At 49.8% G+C, this 24,593-nt stretch overlaps 1 protein-coding gene across 13 annotated transcripts in view; it reads right to left on the reverse strand.

Moving 5' to 3' along the window:
- Positions 1-23,622, reverse strand: part of AKAP1 (A-kinase anchoring protein 1) — a 46,204-nt gene extending 22,582 nt beyond the window's left edge. For 4 of the 13 annotated variants that reach the window (XM_045375069.3, XM_045375071.3, XM_045375070.3 and 1 more), the window contains exons 1-2: positions 23,332-23,453; positions 1,666-3,418 (exon numbers count right to left, since the gene is read on the reverse strand). In XM_045375069.3, the coding sequence (XP_045231004.2) occupies positions 1,666-3,394 (1,729 nt within the window). In that variant the 5' untranslated portion in view covers positions 3,395-3,418; positions 23,332-23,453. Of the gene's footprint in view, positions 1-783; positions 886-1,665; positions 3,419-12,459; positions 12,840-15,532; positions 15,627-22,210; positions 22,376-22,672; positions 22,996-23,331; positions 23,454-23,571 lie in introns of those variants that run through there. The other 9 variants (XR_012425609.1, XR_012425608.1, XM_045375067.2 and 6 more) reach the window with 9 other exon arrangements.
- Between the last annotated feature and the right edge of the window lie 971 nt (positions 23,623-24,593).

The following is a 24,593-nucleotide window of genomic DNA, read 5'->3' on the forward strand; positions in this document are numbered from 1 at the left end:
CTGGCTAACACCTGCCATCTCGATGGCGCCCAGCAGTGGCTCAGAACCACACCAGGACTCTAGCAGGCTGCACTCCAAGGCCAGCTGCCAGCTCCCTCAGTAGGGTGGTCCCTGGACCCCTCTCAGCTTCAACTTTCTCACACACAAAGCAGAGCTGACATGAGGGTGCATGCGAGGCACTACCCTGGTGCTTGGCACCCACTGCATGCTCGTGGACAGTATTACCTCATTTCCACCCGCCATCTCTAAACCTCCCTGCCCATCACCATGGCTTAGGTTCAAGCCTAAACTCAACAGGTCTGAGTAGCTACTACTATCCATCTAGAGTAGGCAGACAAGGCTGTGGGGCTTGTTAATTCAGCCGAGGGGCAGTAAGCAAAGGGAAACTCCTTTATTCTTAAAAAATAAATAAAACAAAAAACACCCATTTTAAGATGCAATATTTTAAGAAACATTTAAACATCCAGAGATTAGGATGCATCATATAGTATCTGGCCTTCTATAATCATGACTGGCAGCACTTTTGTCCTTCCAAGGTACATAAAAACAGTAGTGTCGCAACAGCATCTTGGAGGTGACAAAACGTAGTGTGTGGTACAAACGAGATGCTGCCGAAAGTAGTAAAATTCCCGATCAAGATTCCCAACCTTCCTGGAGCTGAAATGGGAGGGAATGGCTCCAGGACAAACGTCAGAGAGGCACTGGGATACTCGTGGCCTCTCTCCATGAGATAAATGAAAACACCCCGGGGCGGCTGCAGAAGCAGGGTCAGGAGCTGCTGACCTGTAAGTTAGCGGTCTGAACTGTCTACGCTGGGGTCAGCACTCGAAAAACCCAGGACACCTCGTTATCAAAGTGCCCCGCTTTCCCGGGGTGGAGCTGCAACTGCACAGAAAGAAAATGGCTGAGGCTCTCTGCAAAGGTGACAGCGACAACTCAGGAAGCTCGAGCCTCCCACAAGTATTTAAAGCTGTGGCCATTCTTTGGGCACTTACCCTGTAAGAGCTTCTGGAGAAGGAAAGCAGGTGAAGACATGGGAACAAGCACATGATTAAAAGGAAATAAACCATTCAAAACACTCACACCCATACTTGGCACTCAAGGGAGGGAAAGCTAAGGAGACCTCTCCATTAAAACACACACACACACACACACACACACACACACACACACACACACAGAGGTTAGTGTTTAAAAAAGAAAAAAATGGGCTGGGCATGGTGGCTCACACCTATAATCCTAGCCCTCTGGGAGGCCGAGGGCGGAAGGATCACTTGAGCCCAGGAGTGCGAGACCAGCCTGGGCAACACAGGAAGACTCCATCTGCACCCAAATAATAATTTTTTTAAAAAAAGAAAAAAAGGCACACTAATGTTAATCAGTGAGCCCAACTTGGAGCTGGTTCCTTGGGAAGGGCTCACTGGGGAAGGTCACCGGCTGAGGAACCAAGTGACAGCTCCCAAGGCTTGGGGTTTCAGGGCAATCTAACTGCTCAGTTACCCACCAGCTTTATGCCGTGTCCAGCTCTCTGCAGGTTGGGACAAAGAGCTGAAGGGCACCATGACTTTGCTGCACAAGTAGCAGAAGGGAGAGGCAGACTGGCGGCCTTTCTCCAAGAAATACTGGGAGCGCCCCATCCTCTAAATGAACCCGAGACCCTCCTACCTCCTGAATGATCTGCTTCCACATCCATGGTCCATCCATCCTCAGCCCCCAAGTCTGACAACTCCCCCTTCAGTACCCCATTGCTGAAGGGCACAGTACTTTCTGGCAGTGGCGGCGTGATGGCCTTGTCTCTAGGGCTTGAGCTGGTCTCTGTGCAAGAGTCTTCAAGCCCTGAAGTGCTGAGAGAATCCGAGCAGTGTCCTGGGGAAGCCACCAAAGGGACACTTTGGCTGCTGTCTGACATGCAAGTGACACATGTGGCATCTTCCACCAGGATGCCCGCCCGGTCCGGCGACTCTTCACCAGGAGTGGTCGGTGGCAGGCAGGGGGTCAAGGAGATGTGGTGTGCAGAGATCTTTGGTTTACTGTCCTTGATGGGGCTGGACAGAGGGCTGTTCAGGCAGCTCACGTAGGTCTTTGGTGGTGCTGAGCCCTCTGCTGGTAGGCCTGGCGAGGGGAGGGCAGCATCCGACAGGGCAGCAGCTGCCTCTGCTGTGGCAGGTTCCCCAGTGTCGGAGCCCAAGACAGTTTGCTGGTGAACTGGGACACAGCTCTCTTCCTCCTGCCCTTGGAGCTGACTGGCCTGATACACACAACCTGTAACCTTGCCCACCGCGGTGGCCAGCACCTGTTCGGTTGCTTCCGAGATCACTTGGGAGATTATCTGGAAGGCAGCCTGCTCAATCTCCTCATTTCTATCCAAGCCCTCCCCATTTCTATCCAAGCCCTCCTCATTTCTATCCAGACCCTCCTCATTTCTATCCAAGCTCTCCTCATTTCTATCCAAGTTCTCCTCATTTCTATCCAAGCTCTCCTCATTGCCCAGTTCTCCCTCGACATCTCTGTCCTGGGCTTTGGCATCTGTGATTGGGGGTGCTGGTGCCGCATCGTCCTTTGGCAGCTCTGTGTGAGCCGACTTGATGAACCTACTTGGCAACTTCTCTGCTACATACTCTTCCTCCTGCACCGGCCCCACCTGGGATGAGCTGCTCTTCCCCTTCTCTTCTTCCCCTTCTAAAGAGGCTAGGTTGGGGGCCTTGCTGTTCTCCAATTCCAAGACATGCTCCTGAGACAATAGATCTTCTTCAAGCACCTTTTCCCCCAACACAGCATCACCGGTCCCTTCGGCCCCACCTGTCTCTCTTGCCCTCTCCCCAGAGCCATGCTTCTCTGGGGGCGCTGCAGGGTAGCCTGGCTGGCCCCTTCCTGGCACCCTACTGAACGGGGACTCTTGCTTACACACCTCAGCTGATTTGTGGGGGAATAGTACACCCTTTGGAGATGAAAGGGGGCACTCTAGAGGAATCAATTTGGTTTCACCACCTGTCAGGGCTAGCTCCAGCTTTGCACTGTTGTCTCTGCATGTTCCTGGTCGCAATCTCATGTCTATGGTATTAGGAAGACTGCCCGAGGACTCTGATCTTCGGCGAGGTGGGTGTGCCCGGAGCAATGCTGGTGGCTCTGCAGGCAGCTTGCTCATGGTGGACAGTTCCTTTTCTGGCGGCTCTGTGACGCTGGGGGGCATGGACACCACTTCGGGACAGACGTCTTCCATGGGAAGAGGTTCTTTGATGGCAGAGTCAGCCCTCAGCTGCACAGCACCAGCCTCCACCTGCTCATCATGGCTGCTGACGTGGCCTTTTTTACGAGAGAAAAACCACCACCAGCCGAGAAGTGCCAGCATCCCAGGCAATGCCAAGGGGAAGAGCGAACGGAACTGGATTGCCATCCTGCAGGCTTGAAGTAATTACACCTGGGGAGAGCAGGAGAGTGGGGAGGAAGAATGTCACAGAGCCAGGTAGGAAGATACTGGCAACTGCACATGCAAGACAGTCAACAGGGTAGGGCCGAAGCCATCTCCCCCACCTTCCCTGCCCTCCAAGAGGAGCACACTCTCAGCTTGTACCAGTCCACCCTCTGTGTGATCCACTGGGGGTCGGAGGCCAGGAAGAGGCATCTTCCCCTCCATGCTCCCCAACTCACACACCCTCTTGAAACAAACCAAGCATTCTGTTCTTTAACCCAAATTCCTCCCTCCATCACTTCATGATGCCAAAGTCTCCCTATGTTCCCCAAAGGGGCTGGCTCTGCTCAGTGTGGCTCAGCTCTCTAAACTCACAGAACATTTTTATCTATCAAGTGGCATCGGAGCATTTCAAACCCCCATGGAATCCACATGTACATGGGTTCCTCACATCTCCCCACAAAATGAGTCCATGAAATGGCACTTCATTACTCAGCAATTAGAGATGCTGAGAATGAAGGAGGAATAAAATTTCAAATGGCTAAGGAGATGCTCCAGGGTGAGGGACCAACACAGCAAACTGCAGCATGAAGGGCCAGGTCAGACTTGGAGGACTCAAGTACAGGCGGTCCCTGATCTTCCAAGGCTCAACTTAGAATTTTTCAACTTTACAATGGTGTGAAAGCAATACCCATTCAATGGAAACTATACTTCCAATTTTGGATTCTGATCTTTTCCTGGACTAGCGATATGTGATGCGCTACTCTCTCACGATGCTAGCTCCCAGTCATCCACTCTATCACAAGGGTGAACATCGGGCATCCAGAGTGGATCGTGCTGCTAGGTGATTTTGCCCAACTGTAGACTACTGTGAGTGTTCTCAGCTCGTGTAAAGTAGGCTAGGCTAAACTATGGTGTTCAGTAGGTTAGGTGCATTAGATGTGTTTATTTTTGATTTATGCTATTTTCAGCTTATAATGGGTCTACCAGGATGTAACTCCATTGTAAGCTGAGGAGCATCTGTACCCTCGTGGGGTCAGTGAGGGTGTCCCAGCGCCCCACTGCATAGTCTGGACTTTATCCTGTAGACAACAGAGAACCAGCATAGGTCTGCAAGGCACACACACCAAATTGTTTCTAGAAGGCAATTCTGGGAACAGGATGAAAAGTGCATCGAGGCTGGGCGTGGTGGCTCACGCCTGTAATCCCAGCACTTTGGGAGGCAGAGCTGGGCAGATCATCTGAGGTCAGGAGTCCGAGACTAGCCTGGGCAACACGGTGAAACCCTGTCTCTACTAAAAATACAAAAATTAGCTGGGCGTGGTGGCGAGCACCTGTAATCCCAGCTACTCAGGAGGCTGAGGCAGAAGAATCACTTGAACCCGGAGGCAGAGGTTGCAGTGAGCCAAGATCAAGACTCCATCTCAAAAAAGAAAAGTGAAGAGATGGAGCAGAAGGAACCTAGAAACCTAAGTCAGTTAGGTCTAAGCAAGGAGAAACGGTAAGGGCCTAGAAGGCAACAGCAGACATGGAAAGGGGATAGAAAACTCAATTTTTCCTCATCTGTAAATTGGGGACACATCTCTTAATGGATGGTTGGTATAAGGATTAGCTGAGATATAGAAAGTTCTTTGCAAAGCAGGGTTAACACTCATTAAAGGTATATGACGGGCTTATTCTAGAACACTTATATTCAATGCTTCCTGTGCCAGCAAACTTTAAATCTCTCTGCCAAAGTAATGTCTTTTTAAAACCAAAAATCCTTGAACTGACAAGCTGAATTACACCTTATTTGGGTTTGTTTTTAGAGATAACAAATATATATGTTTTAACAACTCATACTGGTTTAATTGACTTATATTAATGTTTTCTGGCAGAACCAGAACATCAGTACTTTTAAAAGTTCCCTGAGAGGTTCTAATTTCCAGCCAAGGCTGGGAACCGCTACTCTAGGACTCCGCCTCTGAAAGTGGAGTCCTGAATATCGCCTGGGGCCTTGCTAGAAATGCAGTACCTCAGTCTCACCTCAGACCTGCTTGTTAACAAGACCCCTAGGGGATTCCGAAGGACCTTACAGTTTGTGAAGGAATGCTAAGAGGTGTGTTCTGCCCCTACAGTGATGAAGTAGCAGTGGTAGTGAGAAGGTCACCTCCATTTGAAAGTCCCCATATCTTTAAAGGTAAACTTTCTTGCTGATACTTGAAGCAGCAGCAATGATAGCATTTGAAGCAAAATGCAGGGTTAGGCAGTGGCCAGGACTAAGACTTTACATCAATTCCTCAGAGAGAAAACTTAGTGCTACCATTTTACTTCACATTCAAACACACAACCTTGCTAGATTGTTTTCCTTTTATCTCACTGTCGTCCAGGCTGGAGTGCAGTGGTGTGATCTCGGCTCATTCCAACCTCAGCCTCTGGGTTCAAGCAATTCTCCTGCCTCAGCCTCCAGAGTAGCTGGGTCTACAGGCGCCCACCATCACGCCTGGCTAATTTTTGTATTTTTGGTAGAGACGGGGTTTCGCCATGTTGGCTAGGCTGGAACTCCAGACCTCAGGTGATCCGCCAGCCGGCCTCCCAAAAAGTGCTGGGATGACAGGCCACGGCACCCAGCCAAATGTATTACTATCTTAAAGGTTAAAATAGCTCAAGGAGGCTGGGTGCAGTGGCTCACGCCTATAATTCTAGCATTTTTGGAAGCTGAGGCAGGTGGATCACAAGGTCAGGAGATCGAGACCATCCTGGCTCACATGTTGTAACCGTGTTTCACTAAAAATAAAAATAAAATAAATTTTAAAATGAGCCAGGCATTGTGGTGGGTGCCTGTAGTCCCAGCTACTCAGGAGGCTGAGGCAGGAGAATTGCTTGAACCCGGGAGGCGGAGGTTGCAGTAAGCTGAGATCGTGCCACTGCACTCCAGTCTGGGTGACAGAGCGAGACTCCGTCTCAAAAAAAAAAAAAAAAAAATAGCTCAAGGCATACAGCCAAGGAATGGGTACCTAAATTCTCTTCCACATTAAATCTGGAACCCATTATTCTAGAACTGGGGGGAAGAGGTGTTATATGAGCCAAGAAAAGGGGAGGTCTGTACTACCTTTCTGGAGAGCCTTATAATAGCTCTTAAAAGCTCATAACCACATCCTACAACTCAGAAATCCCACACTTGGCATCTTTAAATTTAAAAAAACAAAACAAAACCACAACAAAGAAAAATCCACAAAGCCAAGCCTGTGATCCCAGCTACTTGAGAGGCAGAGACAGGAGGAGGATCGCCGAAGTCCAAGAGTTCGAGACCAGCCTGGACAACATAGTAAGACTAGTCTCTTAAAAATTTTTTTTTTTCAAAATGTTTTTAACCCACATACCTCTGCATAGGCAGAGGTCTATACAAGAATGCCTGCTGAGGCATCATTTGAAACAAAATTGGGATTAACATTTCAGGGAAATCACTGCTAGGTAGATTATGGAATCCATGGACATACCAATGTTACAGAAAGAAGCTGATCTCATGTGCCAACATGGAAAAAATCACCTGGATACATAAAACAAAAACGTACAGACCACCATGTGTATGGAATGTCTATGTTCACATAATCCCATGGAAAAACTGGGAAGGACACACAACAAGTCATTCAGTTGTAGGAGGGGGAAGTTTCTGTACACTGATCTCGTATCCTGAAACTTGCTGAACTCACTAATTCTAACCATTTAGTAGATTTCCTTGGGATTTCTTTTTTTTTTTTTTTTTTTGAGACGGGGTCTCGCTCTGTCACCCAGGCTGGAGTGCAGTGGCCGGATCTCAGCTCACTGCAAGCTCCGCCTCCCGGGTTCACGCCATTCTCCTGCCTCAGCCTCCCGAGTAGCTGGGACTACAGGCGCCCGCCACCTCGCCCGGCTAGTTTTTTTTTTGTATTTTTTAGTAGAGACGGGGTTTCACCGGGTTAGCCAGGATGGTCTCGATCTCCTGACCTTGTGATCCACCCGTCTCGGCCTCCCAAAGTGCTGGGATTACAGGCTTGAGCCACCGCGCCCGGCCTTGGGATTTCTTACACACAGATAAAGACAGTCTTACTTCCTCCTTTTGGGAGGAGAGATTTTTAATTTCTTTCATGATGGTTCTCCAACTTGGCTTCACATTAGCATCACCTGGCAAGCTTTTAAAAGCCCAAGGCCAAGGCAGCACCAGCCCTATTAAATCAGAATCTTAGAGTGAGATCCCAGCAGCAGGGTTTTTTTTTTTTTTTTTTTTTTTAAACCAAGGTGATTACAATGTGCAGTCAAGTTTGAGAATCACTGTTCTGAGGCCAGGTGTGGTGGCTCACACCCATAATCCCAGCACTTTGGGAGGCTGGGGTTGGGGGTGATGGAGGGGGCGGCAAACTGCTTGAGGCCAGGAGTTTGAGACCAGCCTGGACAACATGTGAAACCCTGTCTCTAAAAAAAAAAAAAAAAAAAAAAAAAAAATTAGCCAGGTGGTATAGTTCCAGCTGCTCCAGAGGCTGAGGCAGGAGGATTACTTGAGCCCAGGAGGCGGAGTTTGCAGTGAGCTGAGATCGCGCCACTGCACTTGCAACAGAGTGAGACCCCATCCTGGGGGAAAAAAAAAGAATCACTATTCTCTAACAACCTGCACACACCCAAAAAGGTGGTAATGATGGGAGATTTGCCTTGTATTTGCTTTGTGTTCAACTGTCTTTCAAATAAAGGAGTAAAGACAGGGAAGTCCCCCTAAACCTATTCTGGTTTGGGGGCTGCCCAATAATTTTATTTTATTTTATTTTTTGAGACAGAGTTCTGCCCTCGTTGCCCAGGCTGGAGTGCAATGGTGTGATCTCGGCTCACCGCAACCTCCACCTCCCGGGTTCAAGCGATACTCCTGCCTCAGCCTCCTGAGTAGCTGAGATTACAGGCATGCGCCACCACGCCCAGCTAATTTTGTATTTTTAGTAGAGACAGGGTTTCTCCATGTTGGCCTGGCTGGAAAAAATAATTTAAAAAAAAGAGTAAGGACAGTTTGAGACAGGAAAGTGGCTATGGGGAAAGTGTCTATAGGGGAGTGTGCCCATGGCCTGCTGTCAGGAGATCAAATACTACCCCACAGCGCACACGCCAGGAGGAAGAGGAGCTGAGTCTAAACCCAGGTTTTCAACTGGTCAGTTTGTTTGTTTACTTACTTATTTATTTAAGACAGAGTCTCGCTCTGTCGCCCAAGCTGGAGTGCAGTGGGCACGATCTTGGTTTACAGCAACCTCTGCCTTCTGGGTTCAAGCGATTCTCCTACCTCAGCCTCCCAAGTAGCTGGGATTACAGGCACATGCCACCATGCCTGGCTAATGTTTGTTTTTTGTTTGTTTGTTTGTTTGTTTGTTTTAGCAGAGATGGAGTTTCACACCATGTCGGCCAGGCTGGTCTCCAACTCCTGACGTCAAGCGATCTACCCACCTCAGCCTCAAAAACTGTTGGGATTATAGGCGTGAGCCACTGCGCCTGGCCAGGTCAGTAAATTTAGATTGTGATTCCTTACTAACTAGGCAATCCCATTTCACCCAGATTTATAGCTGTGACTCCCATAGCAATTATCTGATCTTACGAAGAAGATTAAATGGGATGGGGTAGAGAGGAAGAAAAACAATCCTAACAACTACCCCACCGGGGGACAGTTTTCCTTATTTTACATAACAAGGGCTCAAGGCCACAGACTCTAATTGGCTGTCTGCTCAAAACACTAGCCACCTCTCAAGATGGCTGGGAGAAGCCCCACCCCTTTAGAACTAAAAGTTGATCCCAAGGGGTCCTGCCGTCTCCAGCAGTTAGTTGCTGCTCCCACACCATACCACCACACCCAGCCTCCCAAGATCCCACAAGGGGACTATACTACAGTGAGGTAGAGACCCAAGACTCAAAGCACGCACCCCCGCCCTGGCTTTGGTCCTGTACCCTAGGCCACCCATACCCAGTCCCCAGCGCTTTCTGTCACTAGGCTCCCTGCACTTCACCTGCCCTGTTCTCGGTCCTCAGACAGAATGCACAGAATCACCACTGTGGGCCACAACGCCCACCCCTGCCTGCTGCTCTGTAGCTTCCCAGGACACCACCACCAGCCCTCCCAGCCCAGCTTGTTCCCCAGAGACTAAGGCTCTAAACCCTCAGACCACCACCTCTAGAGTCACCCCTACAGTCACTGGAGCTGCTGAAGAATTACTGCCCAGGAAACATGGTTTCTACATTTCCAAGCCAGGGAAGGCCTCCTAGAAGGCACTGAATACTGCTACCCTGAAGCCATGTCACCCAACCCACAGAATCCAGCATGTCCCACCTAAATTCCCAGTGCCCATTACTCCTCAGCCTTCACCCCACACTCTGGACTAAAGCCAGAGACCCAAGGCTGAGCAATCAGGAACCAGGTGTCACTGCTTCTATGCAGCGAGTGGCTCAAGATAAAGCCCTTATCTACACCATTGCTTCCAGGAACAGGAACTGCCTGGCTTGAAGCGTTCCACCAGCACTTGAGAACAGAGATTACAAGATCCCCAAAGAGCAGAGTGGAAGATGTGTTTTTTTCCTTGCTACCAGGGAATTGTGCTTAGAGATATGAACCATCCTCCAACAAGAACAGAGCCAAGAGCCCCTGGGATCAGCAGGCCTTGGCAGGGTCTCACTAAGGGCACCCATTGCCAGGAGACACCTCACAGATGCCCCTCCACCAGCCCCCACTTCCCACTAGTCAAGAAATCAGCTAGGCCAGGCACAGTGGCTCACACCTGTAATTCCGGCACTTTGGGATGCTGAGGCGGGCAGATCATGAGATCAGGAGATCGAGACCATCCTGGCTAATACGGTGAAACCCCGTCTTTACTAAAAATACAAAAAAAATTAGCCGGGCGTGGTGGTGGGCACCTGTAGTCCCAGCTACTTGGAAAGCTGAGGCAGGAGAATGGTGTGAACCCGGGAGACGGAGCTTGCAGTGAGCCAAGATTGCGCCACTGCACTCCAGCCTGGGTGACAGAGCGAGACTCCGTCTCAAAAAAAAAAAAAAAATACATACATATATATGTATCAGCTAGCCCCTCACTCCCTCACCCCTGAGGCAATTATCACCACAGTCAAACAGACTTCTTCGGAATTTTTGCCATTTACCTGGTCAGACAGGCCTACAAGAGGTGGTATAAAATGCATCAGCCTTTCCTGAATGCCCAGGTAGTGCCACCTTCTCATACATACACATACCCCTTCAGCCTTACAAGGCTCTTCTGACATCTTCCTTCCTGCACTGGGCCAGACTCTTCGGAGTTGCTCTCTTTGCCCTGAGGTGTTTGTTTTTGTAAACCTGAACTTCTCAACGTTTAAGCGGTTTCACAGTAGTCCCCAAAGCCTTCATACTCACAAGCTAATCAAAGGCTGGCTCCTCCCCAAGGCCCAGGACTAAGGGCAGACCTGTCTGCAGTCAGAGAAAAGCCTCCCAGAAGGATGCTGCAGAGCCCTGCCCTAGGGTTGGTGGGGAGGACACTCTGTCATTTTGAATCTGTTGGAATTAAATAGCTGCCTGCTTATTTTTAGCAGGTCCATTTGCCTGGGAATAGACGCACGCTGGCTAGTTGCCAAGTGGTCACACAGAGCTGAAGTCAGGCACGTGCTACAGCCAGAGGCCTCAGCATTCATCTGCTCACTCCAGGTTCCAAAGGATCTCTTCTTTCTCCAGGGAGGTACCTGCAGCTTCTCAGAACAGCCCTCAGAAAAGTAATGGCCCCACTCTCAACTCAGCTGACAAACCTGGTAACTGCAGACTAGAGCCTTCTGCTAAACAAGAAAACAAATCCCTGGCAATGGTACATAGAGTGTTGGTCCCAGTGACTAAGCCAATTTGGCTGCAGTTACTGCAAAAAGAGCCACATGTAACTGATGGGAAAGTCCACCATAAAAACAACAGCTTAGGAGCCAAGGGCCCAACAAGCCCAATTTGGGCTTGGGCCTGGTCAGTGAAGCCACATCCACTTTGCGTTCTGAATGAGCATTTACACTGGAATTTGAACATTTCTTCCGTTATTCCAGTGTTCACACTGACAAAGGCTGTCCCCACGTGTTCTACCAATAGGAAGGAGCCTGCCCAAGACACTCCACCTCCCAAGTGCCCAGCTCATTAAGTTCCTGCTGAGGGACTCTTCCCCTTGAAGGGTGTCTTCCAAGGGCAGAGAATCAGAACCTAAAGCCCAGCACTTCAGCCACTGCATTCAGAGAATGACAGCAGGCTGTGGCCAGGCAGAGGCATACTCCCTTCCATGGGAGTTTGGTGGAGGAAAATCACAAACTCGGAGTTCTCTGTAAGATTCCAAGAGGGCCTCTTGGCTTGTATCAGATGCATTTACCTATTTCCTCGTCAGGTCACAGTCATTCACCTTGCTCATACATTCAAACATGTTTAAGTTGCTACAAGCAGCAGATTCCGATCACCAGAAGCGCACGATTCTGAAGGAAGAATCAATCTCACTCACTCACTCACACACGCACACACCCCTGTGCCATAAGCAGCCGTGCTGAGAAGTGGGCAAAGGGAGCCCAGGAAGGCTTTCTCCAAGACGGCCAGGATTTCCTTAGCCTGCAATGGGTGGGTGGGGAGGGGGACAGGACACAAATTGAGGTTCTAGTATCTTTGGGCATGGGAGGGAACAGCGAGTCCCAGAGTAAAACAGGAACAAATCCTAGGAGCTGAAGTGCTGGTCGGACGAGACAAAAAGAGTTTGACGTTTGCCACAGGAGCCATAGTTGCGGCAGTTGCAATGTGGTAAAGTAGAGTAGGTCACAAGAGGTAAAGGTCTGGGTGACCCTCAAGAGTGACTGCTATCCAATACTGGCAGTCACTTAGTCATGGGAGGTTACTGAGCACTTGAAATGTGACCAGTGTGACTAGGGCACTGAATTCTACTTCAGGTTAATTTAACTTGAACTCTCCACCTGCAGCTGACCCTACCTACTGGACAATGCAGCTCTAGAGCATGTTCCCGGAAGACCCCAATGAACAGGAGGGCTGCATAAATGCTGCAGCGGCCAACACCTACCTTGCTGGGTAGTGCTCGGTTCTGCCACCAAGGGTGGGGGCGATGGTAGGCCTGGGCTGTGCACCCTCAGCAGCATGGCTGGGCCAGGAATCAGAGTGCTGGAGCCATGGCTCAGGTGTTGGTCCCAGCCCAGCCTCAGTGCCCACAGGACTGTTACCTTCATCCTCAGGGGCCTGTGTAAGTCACAGTAAGCTATGACTTCATCTGGGTACCCTAGAGATCCCAAAGGAGCTCACAGTGGGGCTGTGAGGTCCTGTCCAGGACTGTCCCCCACCCTCCATTGTGACGGCCCACAGAGCAGCCAGGGGAGCCAGTACAGCCAGACCAGCACGCTCTGGGGGTGCTTTTGCCCTTCCATGTAGAGCAGCTGTCAGGAACTCGGGACACTTTCCCAGTCCAGTTCACAGAAGGAAGTCCAGAAGGCCAGAGGCTTAACCCAGTAGTGTCTGAGTACCTGCTTGGCAAAGCCTTCTACGGCCAAAATGGAAACCCTGAATCTACTACCAGGAGTTCTAGGTAAGACAAGCCAAAAGTCAGAAAGACCATCTCTGGACATGGCCTCAAATTAAGAGCTCCTCCAGTCCAACTAAAAGTTAAAGTAACTCCTGCTCTGGAAAACAGTACACAAGGGTGAACTGCCCAGCCTCCTTCCTGCTCTGCTGGCCAAATCCATGGCAGGTCCAAGTCACATGCCTCTTTTCGTGAAGGAAAAATCATCAGCACCTCCTACAAAGGTCTTCCCAATCACTTCATTTGGGGGGTAGGGGTGTGGATTTTAAAACTTTGAAGACTACGTCACACTCACCTGGCCCCTCACCTCTGGCCTTGACAACCATCTTGCTTTACAAGTGAATTCCGACAGGATTCTAAAGATGGTCACAATGCAGGTGCCAGGAATGCCTTCCTGGGTACATGGAGTTCCCGCCCACAACCACAGAAGACATTACAGAGGACTGCCCAAAAGGTATGAAATGGCAACCTGACAACAACCTTACTTAAAAGCCAGTAAAGACATCAGAAAAGATGTTGGTGTGCAGCAAAAAACCCTTCACAGCGCCTCACATGGGCAAAACCAAAGAGGTAAGACCCTGATCTTCCTAATGGCAGACTGTGAACTACGACCGCCCCAGAAATCACATAAAAGCATAGAAGGTAATTTCTATTCAACAAATAATTACTGGCACTCACAGGGAAAAGCATGGTGGGACACAAACTAATTAGGCAAGGCACTGCCCTCAAGGCACTTTCAGTCTGGGCAGGGAGTAGTGGAGACGAGGACAGAAGGAAAAAAAAAAAGCCCAAACAGGCCACCATGGTAGCTCATGCCTGTAATCCCCAACACTTTGGCATCACTGCACACCAGCCTGGGGGACAGAATGAGACCTGTCAAAAAAAAAAAAAGGGGGGGACCCATTTTCACCTGGTACCCAAATCCAGATCCCCACATTTACAACTTCTCTAAAAAGTAAAGCCAGACCTTCTGCTGGCCTGGCCTGGCGGAAGGGCTCCACGGGCCTAGCTGTCTGCTGATTTCGGCCACACAACTGAAGGCCCAATCCATGCCTTCAAACATGCCTGTCCCTGCATGGATCAGCTGGCTTCTTGTGGGCCACAAACCATGCACACCTTCTCAGCAAGCTACTGAACGATGGGCTCCCCCAAGACAAGGAAATCAACCAAGAAAGGAGGGGCACTGGATCCACAAATGAGACAAGAGAAGGGGAAAGGGAATTCCAAGGGTGAAGGGGAAGCAGAGCCAGGGAAGAGGGATGCGCCCAGGAGCAATGTGGAACTGTTGCGAGCACCTGGTGTGTGGAGCCACGGTGGCTCTGCCACTTTCCGCCAATGACAGGAGTTCCACAGCAACGGTGGAGGCTGGTGGGGCGGGGCATTGGGGGGTTAGGGAACTGGTGAGAGACAGAAATTAAGCAAAAGAAACTAAGGAAATTAACTAGGAGAGGAGAAGTGGGGGAAAAGAAGAAATATGGGAAACTAAAAACCTTGCAGCCATAAACAAGGTTCATATTATAATAATGTATATTCTGAATAGCAACTTGACCAAAACTTGGGCTATCTCTACACTGGGATGATGAGGGAAGAAAAAAGCATAGGAACAAGCTAAGTCCTAGCTCCCACAGCAGAAAAACAAATCAGATAATAATCCTTAAAAAGAAAGAAAAGAATACTACTGACAAAGGTGGGGACAGCTGGAAGAATTGAAAGCAATGGGGGTTGGGAGCGGTGGGCAAAGGACTGTCCTTTCAAGCCTTGTACACAGTCAAAAGCCAAATCTTTCTATCCTGGCTAACATGGTGAAACCCCGTCTCTACTAAAAATACAAAAAACTAGCCGGGCGTGGTGGCGGGCGCCTGTAGTCTCAGCTACTTGGGAGGCTGAGGCCGGAGAATGGCGTGAACCCGGGAGGCGGAGCTTGCAGTGAGCTGAGATCACGCCACTGCACTCCAGCCTGGGAGACACAGCGAGACTCCGTCTCAAAAAAAAAAAAAAAAAAAAAAAAAAAAAAAAAAAAGCCAAATCTTTCTACAAGTAATGTTTTGATAGAAAATACATTATTGAGCTACATACAAGTAGCAACGCATGCTCTATTACCACGCAGCTTTATGTTTCTTATTAACCATCCTAAATTTGCATTAATGTCAACTCATCTATGCACAAACTTGTAACGCCTTACTTTCCTATTATAATAATTGATGCCAATTGTGTGCTTCAGAGACCCCCAACTGCCCAGCTGACATAATATCAAAAAGAGAGTATGCTTATTGATAGTAAGACCCTTCTGGAAGCAAGGCACTGAAGGCTAGCCAGCATCAGATGGCTGGACCTCTCAGGGCTAGTCATTTAACAAAGAGTTTAACACGTACTGTGAGCCAAGTTCACTGGGCACACAAGGGAAAGAGAGCCTTCAGGAAGCAAAGGCGGAAGGAAGGGTAGAGAGTCAAATTATAGGTAAGATACTGCAAAGGTTCAGCGACTTAAATATAAAGACCTGCAGCCTCTCTCCACAGATTGAGAGAACTGAGCCCTAAGGCTGCCCTTGCATGTGATGAATTACCTATATCCCTGTGCGTGTAGCAGGGCACCAGCTGGGAGAGTTGAGGAACGGGTCACCCAGTCCTTTTCTGTGTGCTGTGGTTGAAACGAGAAAGGCTGGATGGAGCGTTTGGAAGGGGAAGCTGCAGACAGAATGGGGCGGGAATGCCTCTTGGAAGAGGTGGCATCAGAACTGGAACACTTGAGAGCTGTGCCAAGATCTGCGGGGAGGCAGGAGGAGTGGGGGGAGAAAGTTCCAGGCAGGAAGAACATGTGCCCAAGTCCTAAGGCAGGAACAGGCTTGGCTGACTCAAGAGGCAGCAAGAGGGGAGGTGAAGATGAGGTCAGAGCATGGCTCTCAGAGAAAGGGCTCTCCAACATCACTGAGCGGAAGGCCAGTCGGACTCGCAAGAACCCCAAGGGATATGGTCCACCAAACTTTCTCCAGGGGGGAAAATGATGTGCCTGAAGAGCCAAGCGGCTTTAGTTCTTAATTAATAAGCAGAAGCTGCTTCCAGACTTGTTTTCTGAAACAGGATGCCTCTGTGGCTGGTAGCATGACAGGTACACTGTGTAAGTAAACAAGGGCTTGCTTTTACCTTCATGTTGTCAGCGAATACACTTGCCAGGAAGCCCTGCGGCCATACCATACATTAGCCTTAGAGAGCCACCACTAAGGGTAAGGGGTAGTAAGCCCCCCTTACTCTCAGGCTCCCTCAAAGGAACCTGTTCCAATAAGGCAGTCCAGCCCCAGTAGGCAGACACACACAGCCTACGTAAGCCCTTGCCACTTCTTTGAATCGGACTTTGCAAAAAACAACCTTGCTCTCCAGCCAACATAAACCATAGGCAACAGAGGGCCTTATATGGCTTGAAGCTTTCTTAATCAGAAACAGATAGATGGGCTGGAGTGAGCAGCTCCAAGTTAGAGGGAAGGAGGAACACAAAAGGAGAGAAGACAGGGTGGCCTGGGGAACCAGTAAGCTTGCTGGTCAAACTGCTTGTTCACCCCTCTTCAGCTTCTGTGGCATCCCAGTAAAGAATTCTCACTGGGGGTCTATGGCTGTGCCTCCTTTCATGTTTGCATTTTGGTTTAAGCCAGAGGACACAAGGAACCAGACTGTCCACCAATCCAAACTATTAGAGACTTTTTAGTGTCCATTTAGTGGCCGGCCCTTAGGTTGGGCAACTTCACACAAAAGTGAAGTTATGGGGCCAGGCACAGTGGCTCACACCTGTAATCTCAGCACTTTGGGAGACCAACATGGAATGATCACTTGAGCCCAGGAGTCTTGAGATCGGTCTGGGCAAGGTGGTGAGACCCCATCGCTACAAAAAAAAAAAAAAAAAAAAAAAATTTTAATCAGCCAGGCATCATGACATGCACCTATAGTCCCAGCTACTTGGGAGGCTGAGGCAGGAAGATCCCTTGAACCCAGGAATTCAAGGCAGCAGTGAGCTATGATCATGCCACTGTACTCTAGCCTGGGTGACAAAGCAAGACCTCGTCTCTAAATAAATGAATAAATGAATAAATAAAAGTTTGTAATGGGGTTATGTGGTTTCCTGAGAAATTCGCTGCTGGGGCAACAAGGGGTCCTCACTCCCCAGGCAGCAGTCCTGACACCTAGCTCCCCAGCTCCCCGGGCTGCCTCAGTCACATGCCTGCCTGCACCAGGAGGCAGGCTGGGTCCCTGCCACAGATCCAGAATAGAAAAGGCAGCCCTGGAGACCTCTTAAGCAGCCACCCCCTCCACACACCCCTTGGCAGCTTCTAGGGTGGCTTTATTCTCCTCTCTCTCCTGACGAGGCGGTGGCGGCAGAGACAGCAGCAGCTTTGGCACCAGGATCTGTCCCATACACTGCAGCCACATGCACTTGGCCCTCCTAAAAGATGCCACCTGCTAAAAATAGCACCAGCACATGCTTGGCCAGGTGAGCCACACCAAAGCCAAAGGACAAAGCAGGGAGGTTATTTGCAGCACGGCCTTTTCTCCCAGAGACAGCTAAAGGCAAAGCCGAGTATGGGTCTCCCTCCAAGACAGTTCAGGCAAGTGAGACTCACTCCTGCTCCTTTTTCTTGGGAGGGTCAGAAAGGAGGGGCAAGAAGGAGTATACAGAAGACTGAACTGTCCTTCAGATCTGTTGTCGACCCAGCCTCACAAAGACACACCCAGGCCCAGGCCAGAGAAGAGCTGGGGGCTGGGGCTGTGCTTAAACAGATCTTACTGTCTCCTCTAATCAGGAGGCCAGCTACTGCCAGGTGACAGCTTTTTGGAGGGCCAGGGGATGGTCTCGTGACCTCCAAGTGAGGTCTGACAGGTGTCCGGGAAATTAGTGACTTCAGGATTGTCTTTTACAACCAGCTCAGTCTTCAGAGCAGTTTCCCTGAGCCCTCAGGCACAGCTTTTTTTATTCATAGTCATTACTTGTGCATTTCAAAAGCACCTGATGGTTGCATAATTCTGATGATAAAATATGGCTTTGGAAAGACAGGAGCGTTAAGAGCAGGATCCTGTACTTCAGTTTCCCATAAAATGAAGATGTCCTGTAATATGGAGTAAGAATATCTCCCTCACAGAGTTGTAACGAGGCTGAAAACACTTAATAGTCAGACTCCATATGTGGGATAAATGATTTTAATCTTTTTAAAACCCAGTTTAGTTTCCTGAATGAGGATGTGGTGATAAAGGGGCAGTAAATAAGCAACAGCCTATGAGCATGGGGGACAGGGGGCAGAGGAGGAGGTGGGGAGCACATCCCAACCCAGGCCCAAGGCCAGTCCAGCCGTCGCTGTGTCCTGGGACCAGCTTACCCTACTGGATCCTGTTTCTTCACCCACAAGCTAGATCACTGTACTAACCTCAGAGGGCTGGGAGAGAATATAAATGACATAGTTAGAAAAAAAAAAAAGCCACTAATATGCCAGTAGGCGCTTGTTAATACTTGTCTTTTATGCTGCCTGGCTCCAAGAAAAGAGATCTCACATTATATATACCGAAGGTCAATCTAGCAGGGTTCAAACAAAGCACACCCAGGACTAGAAGAGGGGGCATCTGGAAACAAAGAACCCCCCACCCCTACCACAACAGAACACGTTAAGATCCGCACTGTGGCCCCACTCTCCCTCAATGCCTTCTGTGAAGAATGGCCCCTAACATTTAGGTGGACTGGAAAGAGCAGAATGAAAACACAACCTGGTTTAAGGGCCACACTGAGATCTGTAGGAAGTCATCAGGTGGCTGAAGGACCAAGTAACAATATGTTGACATCTGACATTTGGAGACCAAGGACAAACCAGCAAGGATCTTTATGATAATAAACCGGCTCTCAAACCAAAAGGGCTTTCTAAGGGCTTAGCGTCTGGCCCTTTGCTTCATGCTCCTATCCCCAGGTCCTTTCTGAAGGTCCTCACTCCACCTGTTTCATAACTGATTGTCCACTCCCAACTGGCGGACTAGAACTCACCTATAGTATGCCATGAAGACAACCAGTAGATAATTTGTCACCAAAGCTGTTGGGTTTATGGACTCTGGAAGACTAAGCTCAAACATGTTATGCTTTAGAGATTTACAAGTTGAGACAATTAAGCTTTTAGAGTTGGAGGAAAAAAACTTTCTTGGCCAGTACTGTCCAACAAAACTTTCTTCAAATTATGGAAAATGTTCTTGACCTGTACTGACCAGGACGGCAGCCACTAGCTACATGAGGCCACTGAGAATCTGAAATGTGGCTAATGTCACTGAGAAACTTTTTTTTTTAATACTTTGAAAATCTAATTAGTCACACAGCTAGTAGCTACCCTATAGACAAGGCGGCTCTAAGCTCCCCCCCGCCAGGACAAATGTAGGCAAATAGAGCTATCTTTAAAAATAAAAATATTTAGAACAGTAGCACACCTTAGAGCTAAGAACTTGAGATGAACAGTAAGTTGTGTTTTTTTTTCCCCCTTAAGTCTTTGACATGTACTACCCATTGAGCTGTGCTTCCCAGCCCAAACGCATCTCTCCAGTCGCCCCTGGGCATGTTTGGTCTAACTCCAAGGCTCCCAGGACCATAATCCGAATACTGATAATTCTGACCAACCCTCTTTTAGCCACTGAATAAACCAAGACCTGGAAGGCCAACCAGCCTGCCTAGAATCACAGCCAGGTTTCAGCTCTGAGAGCTGTACCAAGTCCCAGGCTCTTGTCAGCTAAGCCCAGCAGTGGAACAAGCCTCATCAGCCCTCAGTTATACATACTTTTACTTCCAGGACTCAGCTCAGGGCCCTTCTTTGCTCCCAAGTGCAACTGGGCCTTAGTGACACATGGCTCAGTGAATGCAGCCAGCCACCATTACAGAATAGGGAACACAATGTTTACCACTGACTGCTGCAAACTATCAAATCAAGCCGGAAAAAAAAACAACCAGATGGAGAAGACCCGGACAGAATGTGGACAAGGCTGCACCATTTAGTAAAATGAAAACGTTAAGGCAAAGGACACCTTGAAATCTATTTATTGCTGGAAAGCTAGTTCTCAGAATGCTGAATGATAACACACACAATGTCAACAATCTACTTAGAAAGCAGCAGAAAGACTAGGAGAAAAGCCCAGGGATTTAAGAATATTCCTTGGTTCTTCTCACAAAAGCCATCCAGAGGACCTAGTTTTAAGTCCACACCCCTACTTCCTAGTTCCTCTACCCCTCAATTTGAATTTGTGTGACAGCCACTGAAACAATCCAGAATGACCTCCAGTTTCACCCTCACTGTATCAGGTGTGAGGATTAAAGGATTAGGGAGCCATTTGCTCGTAACTCACCTAGCACAGTAACTATCAAGAAAGACGCATCCTCTCAAATTTAGTTCCCAGGTCCCCCACTACCTGTTTCTCCAGCCAGACTCTGTCCTACTTCAAACACGCTCACTGATGAGGATTTCCACAGCCCAAGCTTAAAATTAGGTACCAAGGTCAGCAGGTTCCTTCAGTGGGATGCCACATATGATGGAAACTTAATGTTAAATGATGATAAAAGTGAAAACTGCCTGAGGTATTACACCAGGAATGAACATGGAAGAAACAGAACTTGCCCTAAGAAGCAAAACTTAGGACTAAAATACACCCCCCACCATAAAGATGAGCAACTCTCAAATAGTATGAGATGATCTCAATGGACAAGATGCCCACAGGATCCACTACCTCCCCATAGTGGAAGAAAATGCCTGAGAATGACAAGCTGAATGTATTAACTCATACCTGAAACAACTGATTTCCCCACAATAGGAAAACAGACCAAGCTACAGAGAGGCCCAGTCATTCTAGACTCACAGGTAAGATTTAGGAAAGAGGGACCTAGGGGAACTCTATGGTCAGCTCTCTGGGTACATTGGCTACAAGCTGCCTGATCTTCAAAGCCCTGAAACGCACACACAATCAAGTCATGTTGCAGGCTGGGACCAGGAGGCTAGCCAGCAAAGCTTAGGGAAACCAATTTGTTTTTCCTCCCAAACAAGCTTCTGGGTCAGAGGCTAAGGAGAGGGGTGCTTTTAATAGAATTCAAGTCACTCAAGTAATTCAAGAGAAACAAAGTCAGTCTCAGGGCTTGTTTAGGGAGGAGAGGGGAAGAGCAATGCTTAAGCACCTATCACAGTCCCCAGTATCACAAATATGATCTCCATTTGTCTTTAGGACAGGAAAAGGGAATACTGTAGAGGCTAACACCAGCCTTCCCCTAAAATATGGCTGCAACCCAGCCTATGTCCAAAGCTCAAGAATAATTTGGGTTACCAGGTAGCAAGATAAATTGCTTTTAAATATTGATGTTCAGCAACCTTACAGTGGAGACATACCGACTTCAGCACCTCAGCAGGCCACTTACAACAGACACCTCCACTGTCACCCTGCAGTGGCCAAGTGAGAATGCATTTCCTAGAAACAGCTGAGAGATGGGAGATATTCCTACAAGGAACCCCACCTAGACGCAAATCCATTAGACCTATCTCACTCACTGGCTATGACCTGCAAGTTCTGAGGCACCATCTAACAACATGCATGAAGACAGAGCCTATTTAATTCAGTAACAGACTCGAGCTTTAGTGATTTGCATACCTGTAGGATGCAGGGGACCTCCTCTAACCTAGGGCCATATTTCAAAGAGAATACACCCAGGAATGATTATGCAGAACCTACAAAACTAGTTAGAGGTTAAAGAAGAAAGGTTCAACACAAGTCAAAAGGCTCCCAAAACAAAACTTCACTTGCTTCCAGTGCTCAGGGTCTTAAATAATCAGCAGGTGAACCACTTGAATGCCAAGAACAGAGGAATCATATAAATGATCAAGTCAGGCAGCCCTCTTCATTTCAAAGATGTTCTGTACCTTTAAGAGCAAAGTGGATGGGTGGTGCTAAGAGTCCAAGCTTTGCTTTCTAAATAAAGAGTTTTTTTTTTAAAAAAAGGGTACTAATTTGGGAAGGACTTAGCAGTTACATGAGCATGTAAGGTTACTAGTTGCCAGAATTAATAGCTTTTTGTGAACGGTGTTCCTTGATCAGTAACTAACAGATACTGTTGCACCAGGTCCAGCAGCCTAGATTTCACTGGAGACAAATTTAAACACTAAGTAACGCGCACTACAGTACGAGAAAGATACCCAGGTTAACCTCACTAATTGCCCTGCGCATACACCCTAGCCAGCTTGAGAGGCCTCGACAAGCACCTGGAGCGAAGTCCACCGGGTTTGTGTTAACCGCGGCAGGAAGGTGCCGTCACCCAGGACATCCCCCGGGAGAGGAAGATCCCGAAACGCCCAGGGCTCCCATGCCGTTCCGAGTCGCCACAGCAGGGCCCACCACGATCAGCACCTTTCTTCTCCTATCCCTCCCTGGAAGGGAAACAAGAAGACCTTCAGCTAGGGCACAAAAGAGTTGAACGCCAGAAAGCCCGCGTTCGAGGCGTCCAGCCACTGTCTCTCCTAGCACATCGTAACCCCGAAACCCGCACGGTCCCTCCAGATCGCGGACCCGGGGCGCTGGGCCGCAGGCGGCTCCGGACACGTGACCCTCGGCGTCCCCGGGCCTGAGGTCGGCAGACACCCCAGGTTGGACGGCCTCTGTCCCTCCGGACACGCCTGCGGGGGCTACGAATGCAAATCCCCCCGAGACGCCCCTGAGCCTCCAACCTCCAGACCCCAACTCGATTCGAACGGTCCCTCAGCCCGAAACACGGTTGGATCACAACCGGCGGATGTCCCGGCCCATATTCCCGGTTCCCCTGGCTCGCCGCACGGAACTCCCAGGGGCGAGCCGAGGGTGAGAAGTTGGGTGAGGCTCCATAAGTGAAGGGGTAGCTCCGGCTCAGACTGTGTACACACGACCTTTGAAAAGTAAACGCCCGCGGGGCTGGGCGACCTTGGGTGGGACGCGCTCGGGTCAGCCTGGCAGGCGGGTGTGCGCGCTCCGGTAAAGTTGAGGCGCAGAGAGGCGACCCGGGCGCCGCGCCCTCGCCCCCCGCCCCCGAGGACAGTGACGCGCGTGGGGAGGACGGCGCGGCCGCAGAGCGCCGCCCAGAACCGCGCACACGCGATCTGTCAGGAGCCCGCCGGCAGACAACCGGCGGGGGAGGAGGAGAGGGAGCGCAGGCGAGGGAGGGAAAGATGGGCCTGACAGCGCGCGGCGGCCAAGAGCCCCCAGGACACCTCTGCGTCCGGAGCGTCCCACCCCCGGGGTACCTGGAGCGCGCGTCGCATCCTGCACCTGCACCTCAGGCTCCCCATCGCCCTGACCCCGACGCCTTCGGGGCTCCGGCAGGGGGTCCCCGGCGCAGCCGCCCCCGACCTACCAGCTCCTCGGCGACCGTCGGGGTGCGGGGTGCGGAGTCCGCACGCCGCCGCCGGCCCCCGGCTGTGCCCCGTGGCCCGGCCCGCAACGCCACTCTTCCGCAGCTCCCCCACGTGCTCGCCCAGGCCGGTGGAACACAGAGACATTAAATACTGGAGACTCGCGGCGACGTGCCCGCAGCGCGACGCAGGTCCCGCCCCTCGCCCTCGTGCCCCCGCGCTCCCGAGCCCGCCCCGCTCACCTGCGCGTGCGCGCCGCCGGCAGCTCGCGGCAGTGCCTCCGCCGCGCCTCTGCCAGCTGCGCCAGAGGGGGCGCGGTCTAAAGCGCTGGGCTAACATCCAGCCGCCGCCCCGAGCCGGGTCTTGCTCGAGCTCTCGCGAGAGGAGCCGTCATCTCGTCGGTGCCCGGCGGAGGGGCCGGGCGGGACGGTACAGAACTCGGAGGACCATTGATGCCCTGCCCCGCCAGCCCAGCACCGGTTCTGCCGCCTTAGCTCGAAGGGTCAGCCAGGCCATCTCCTGCCTCGGGACGGAGAGCGCCCTGGAAAAGGCAGAGGGGCCGGTGAGGAGCAGGGCTTCACTCGCTTCAGGGCTTTGAGCTTCCCTGTGACCGTCATTTCCTTGTAACGTATAATTGAGTTGGCCATTAACAATTGCTCAGTTAGCTGCGTAATGGTGAAACCTGGTACCCCTCAAATGCAACTTTCTTGCCCGTTTTTACAACTTGATGTCATCGAAATGAAACACTTCTCTGAATTGGTTTGGGTTGTGGAATGATTCTTGCAGAGATAGTCACGGTGAGTCACTATCTCTGCCAGGAACTTGGGAAAATAAATTCCCCCAAAATAAATGGAGACGGTAGGGTTTTGACTGGTCAGCCCTGCTCTCATCCTTAAAACAAAGTGACTTTAAATGAGCATTTATTTGGCCAAAATATAGAAAATAGATAATGCTAAGAACTAACAATTACTTGGGAATATGCTTAATCTTCACTAGTGATCAAATGCAAATTTAAATGACAGATGCCATTTACTATAATGAGATTTAAGTCAAATTCATTTATATATGAATCCCAATTGCATGGTGTGGTAGATGTCAGGAAAGAAACAAATAGGAAACTGACATAGGAAAGAAAGAAAAAGAGCCCTGTTTTAGGTCCTGTGGTCAGAAAAGGCCTAAAGTGAAATTTAAACTGAGACCTATTGGATGAGAAGGAACCAGCCTTGCAAATTGTATATGGGCATAAGGGTTGGAGGAGTATTCC

Source organism: Macaca fascicularis, chromosome 16 (assembly GCF_037993035.2).
Source record: "Macaca fascicularis isolate 582-1 chromosome 16, T2T-MFA8v1.1".
Taxonomy (NCBI): Eukaryota; Metazoa; Chordata; class Mammalia; order Primates; family Cercopithecidae; genus Macaca; species Macaca fascicularis.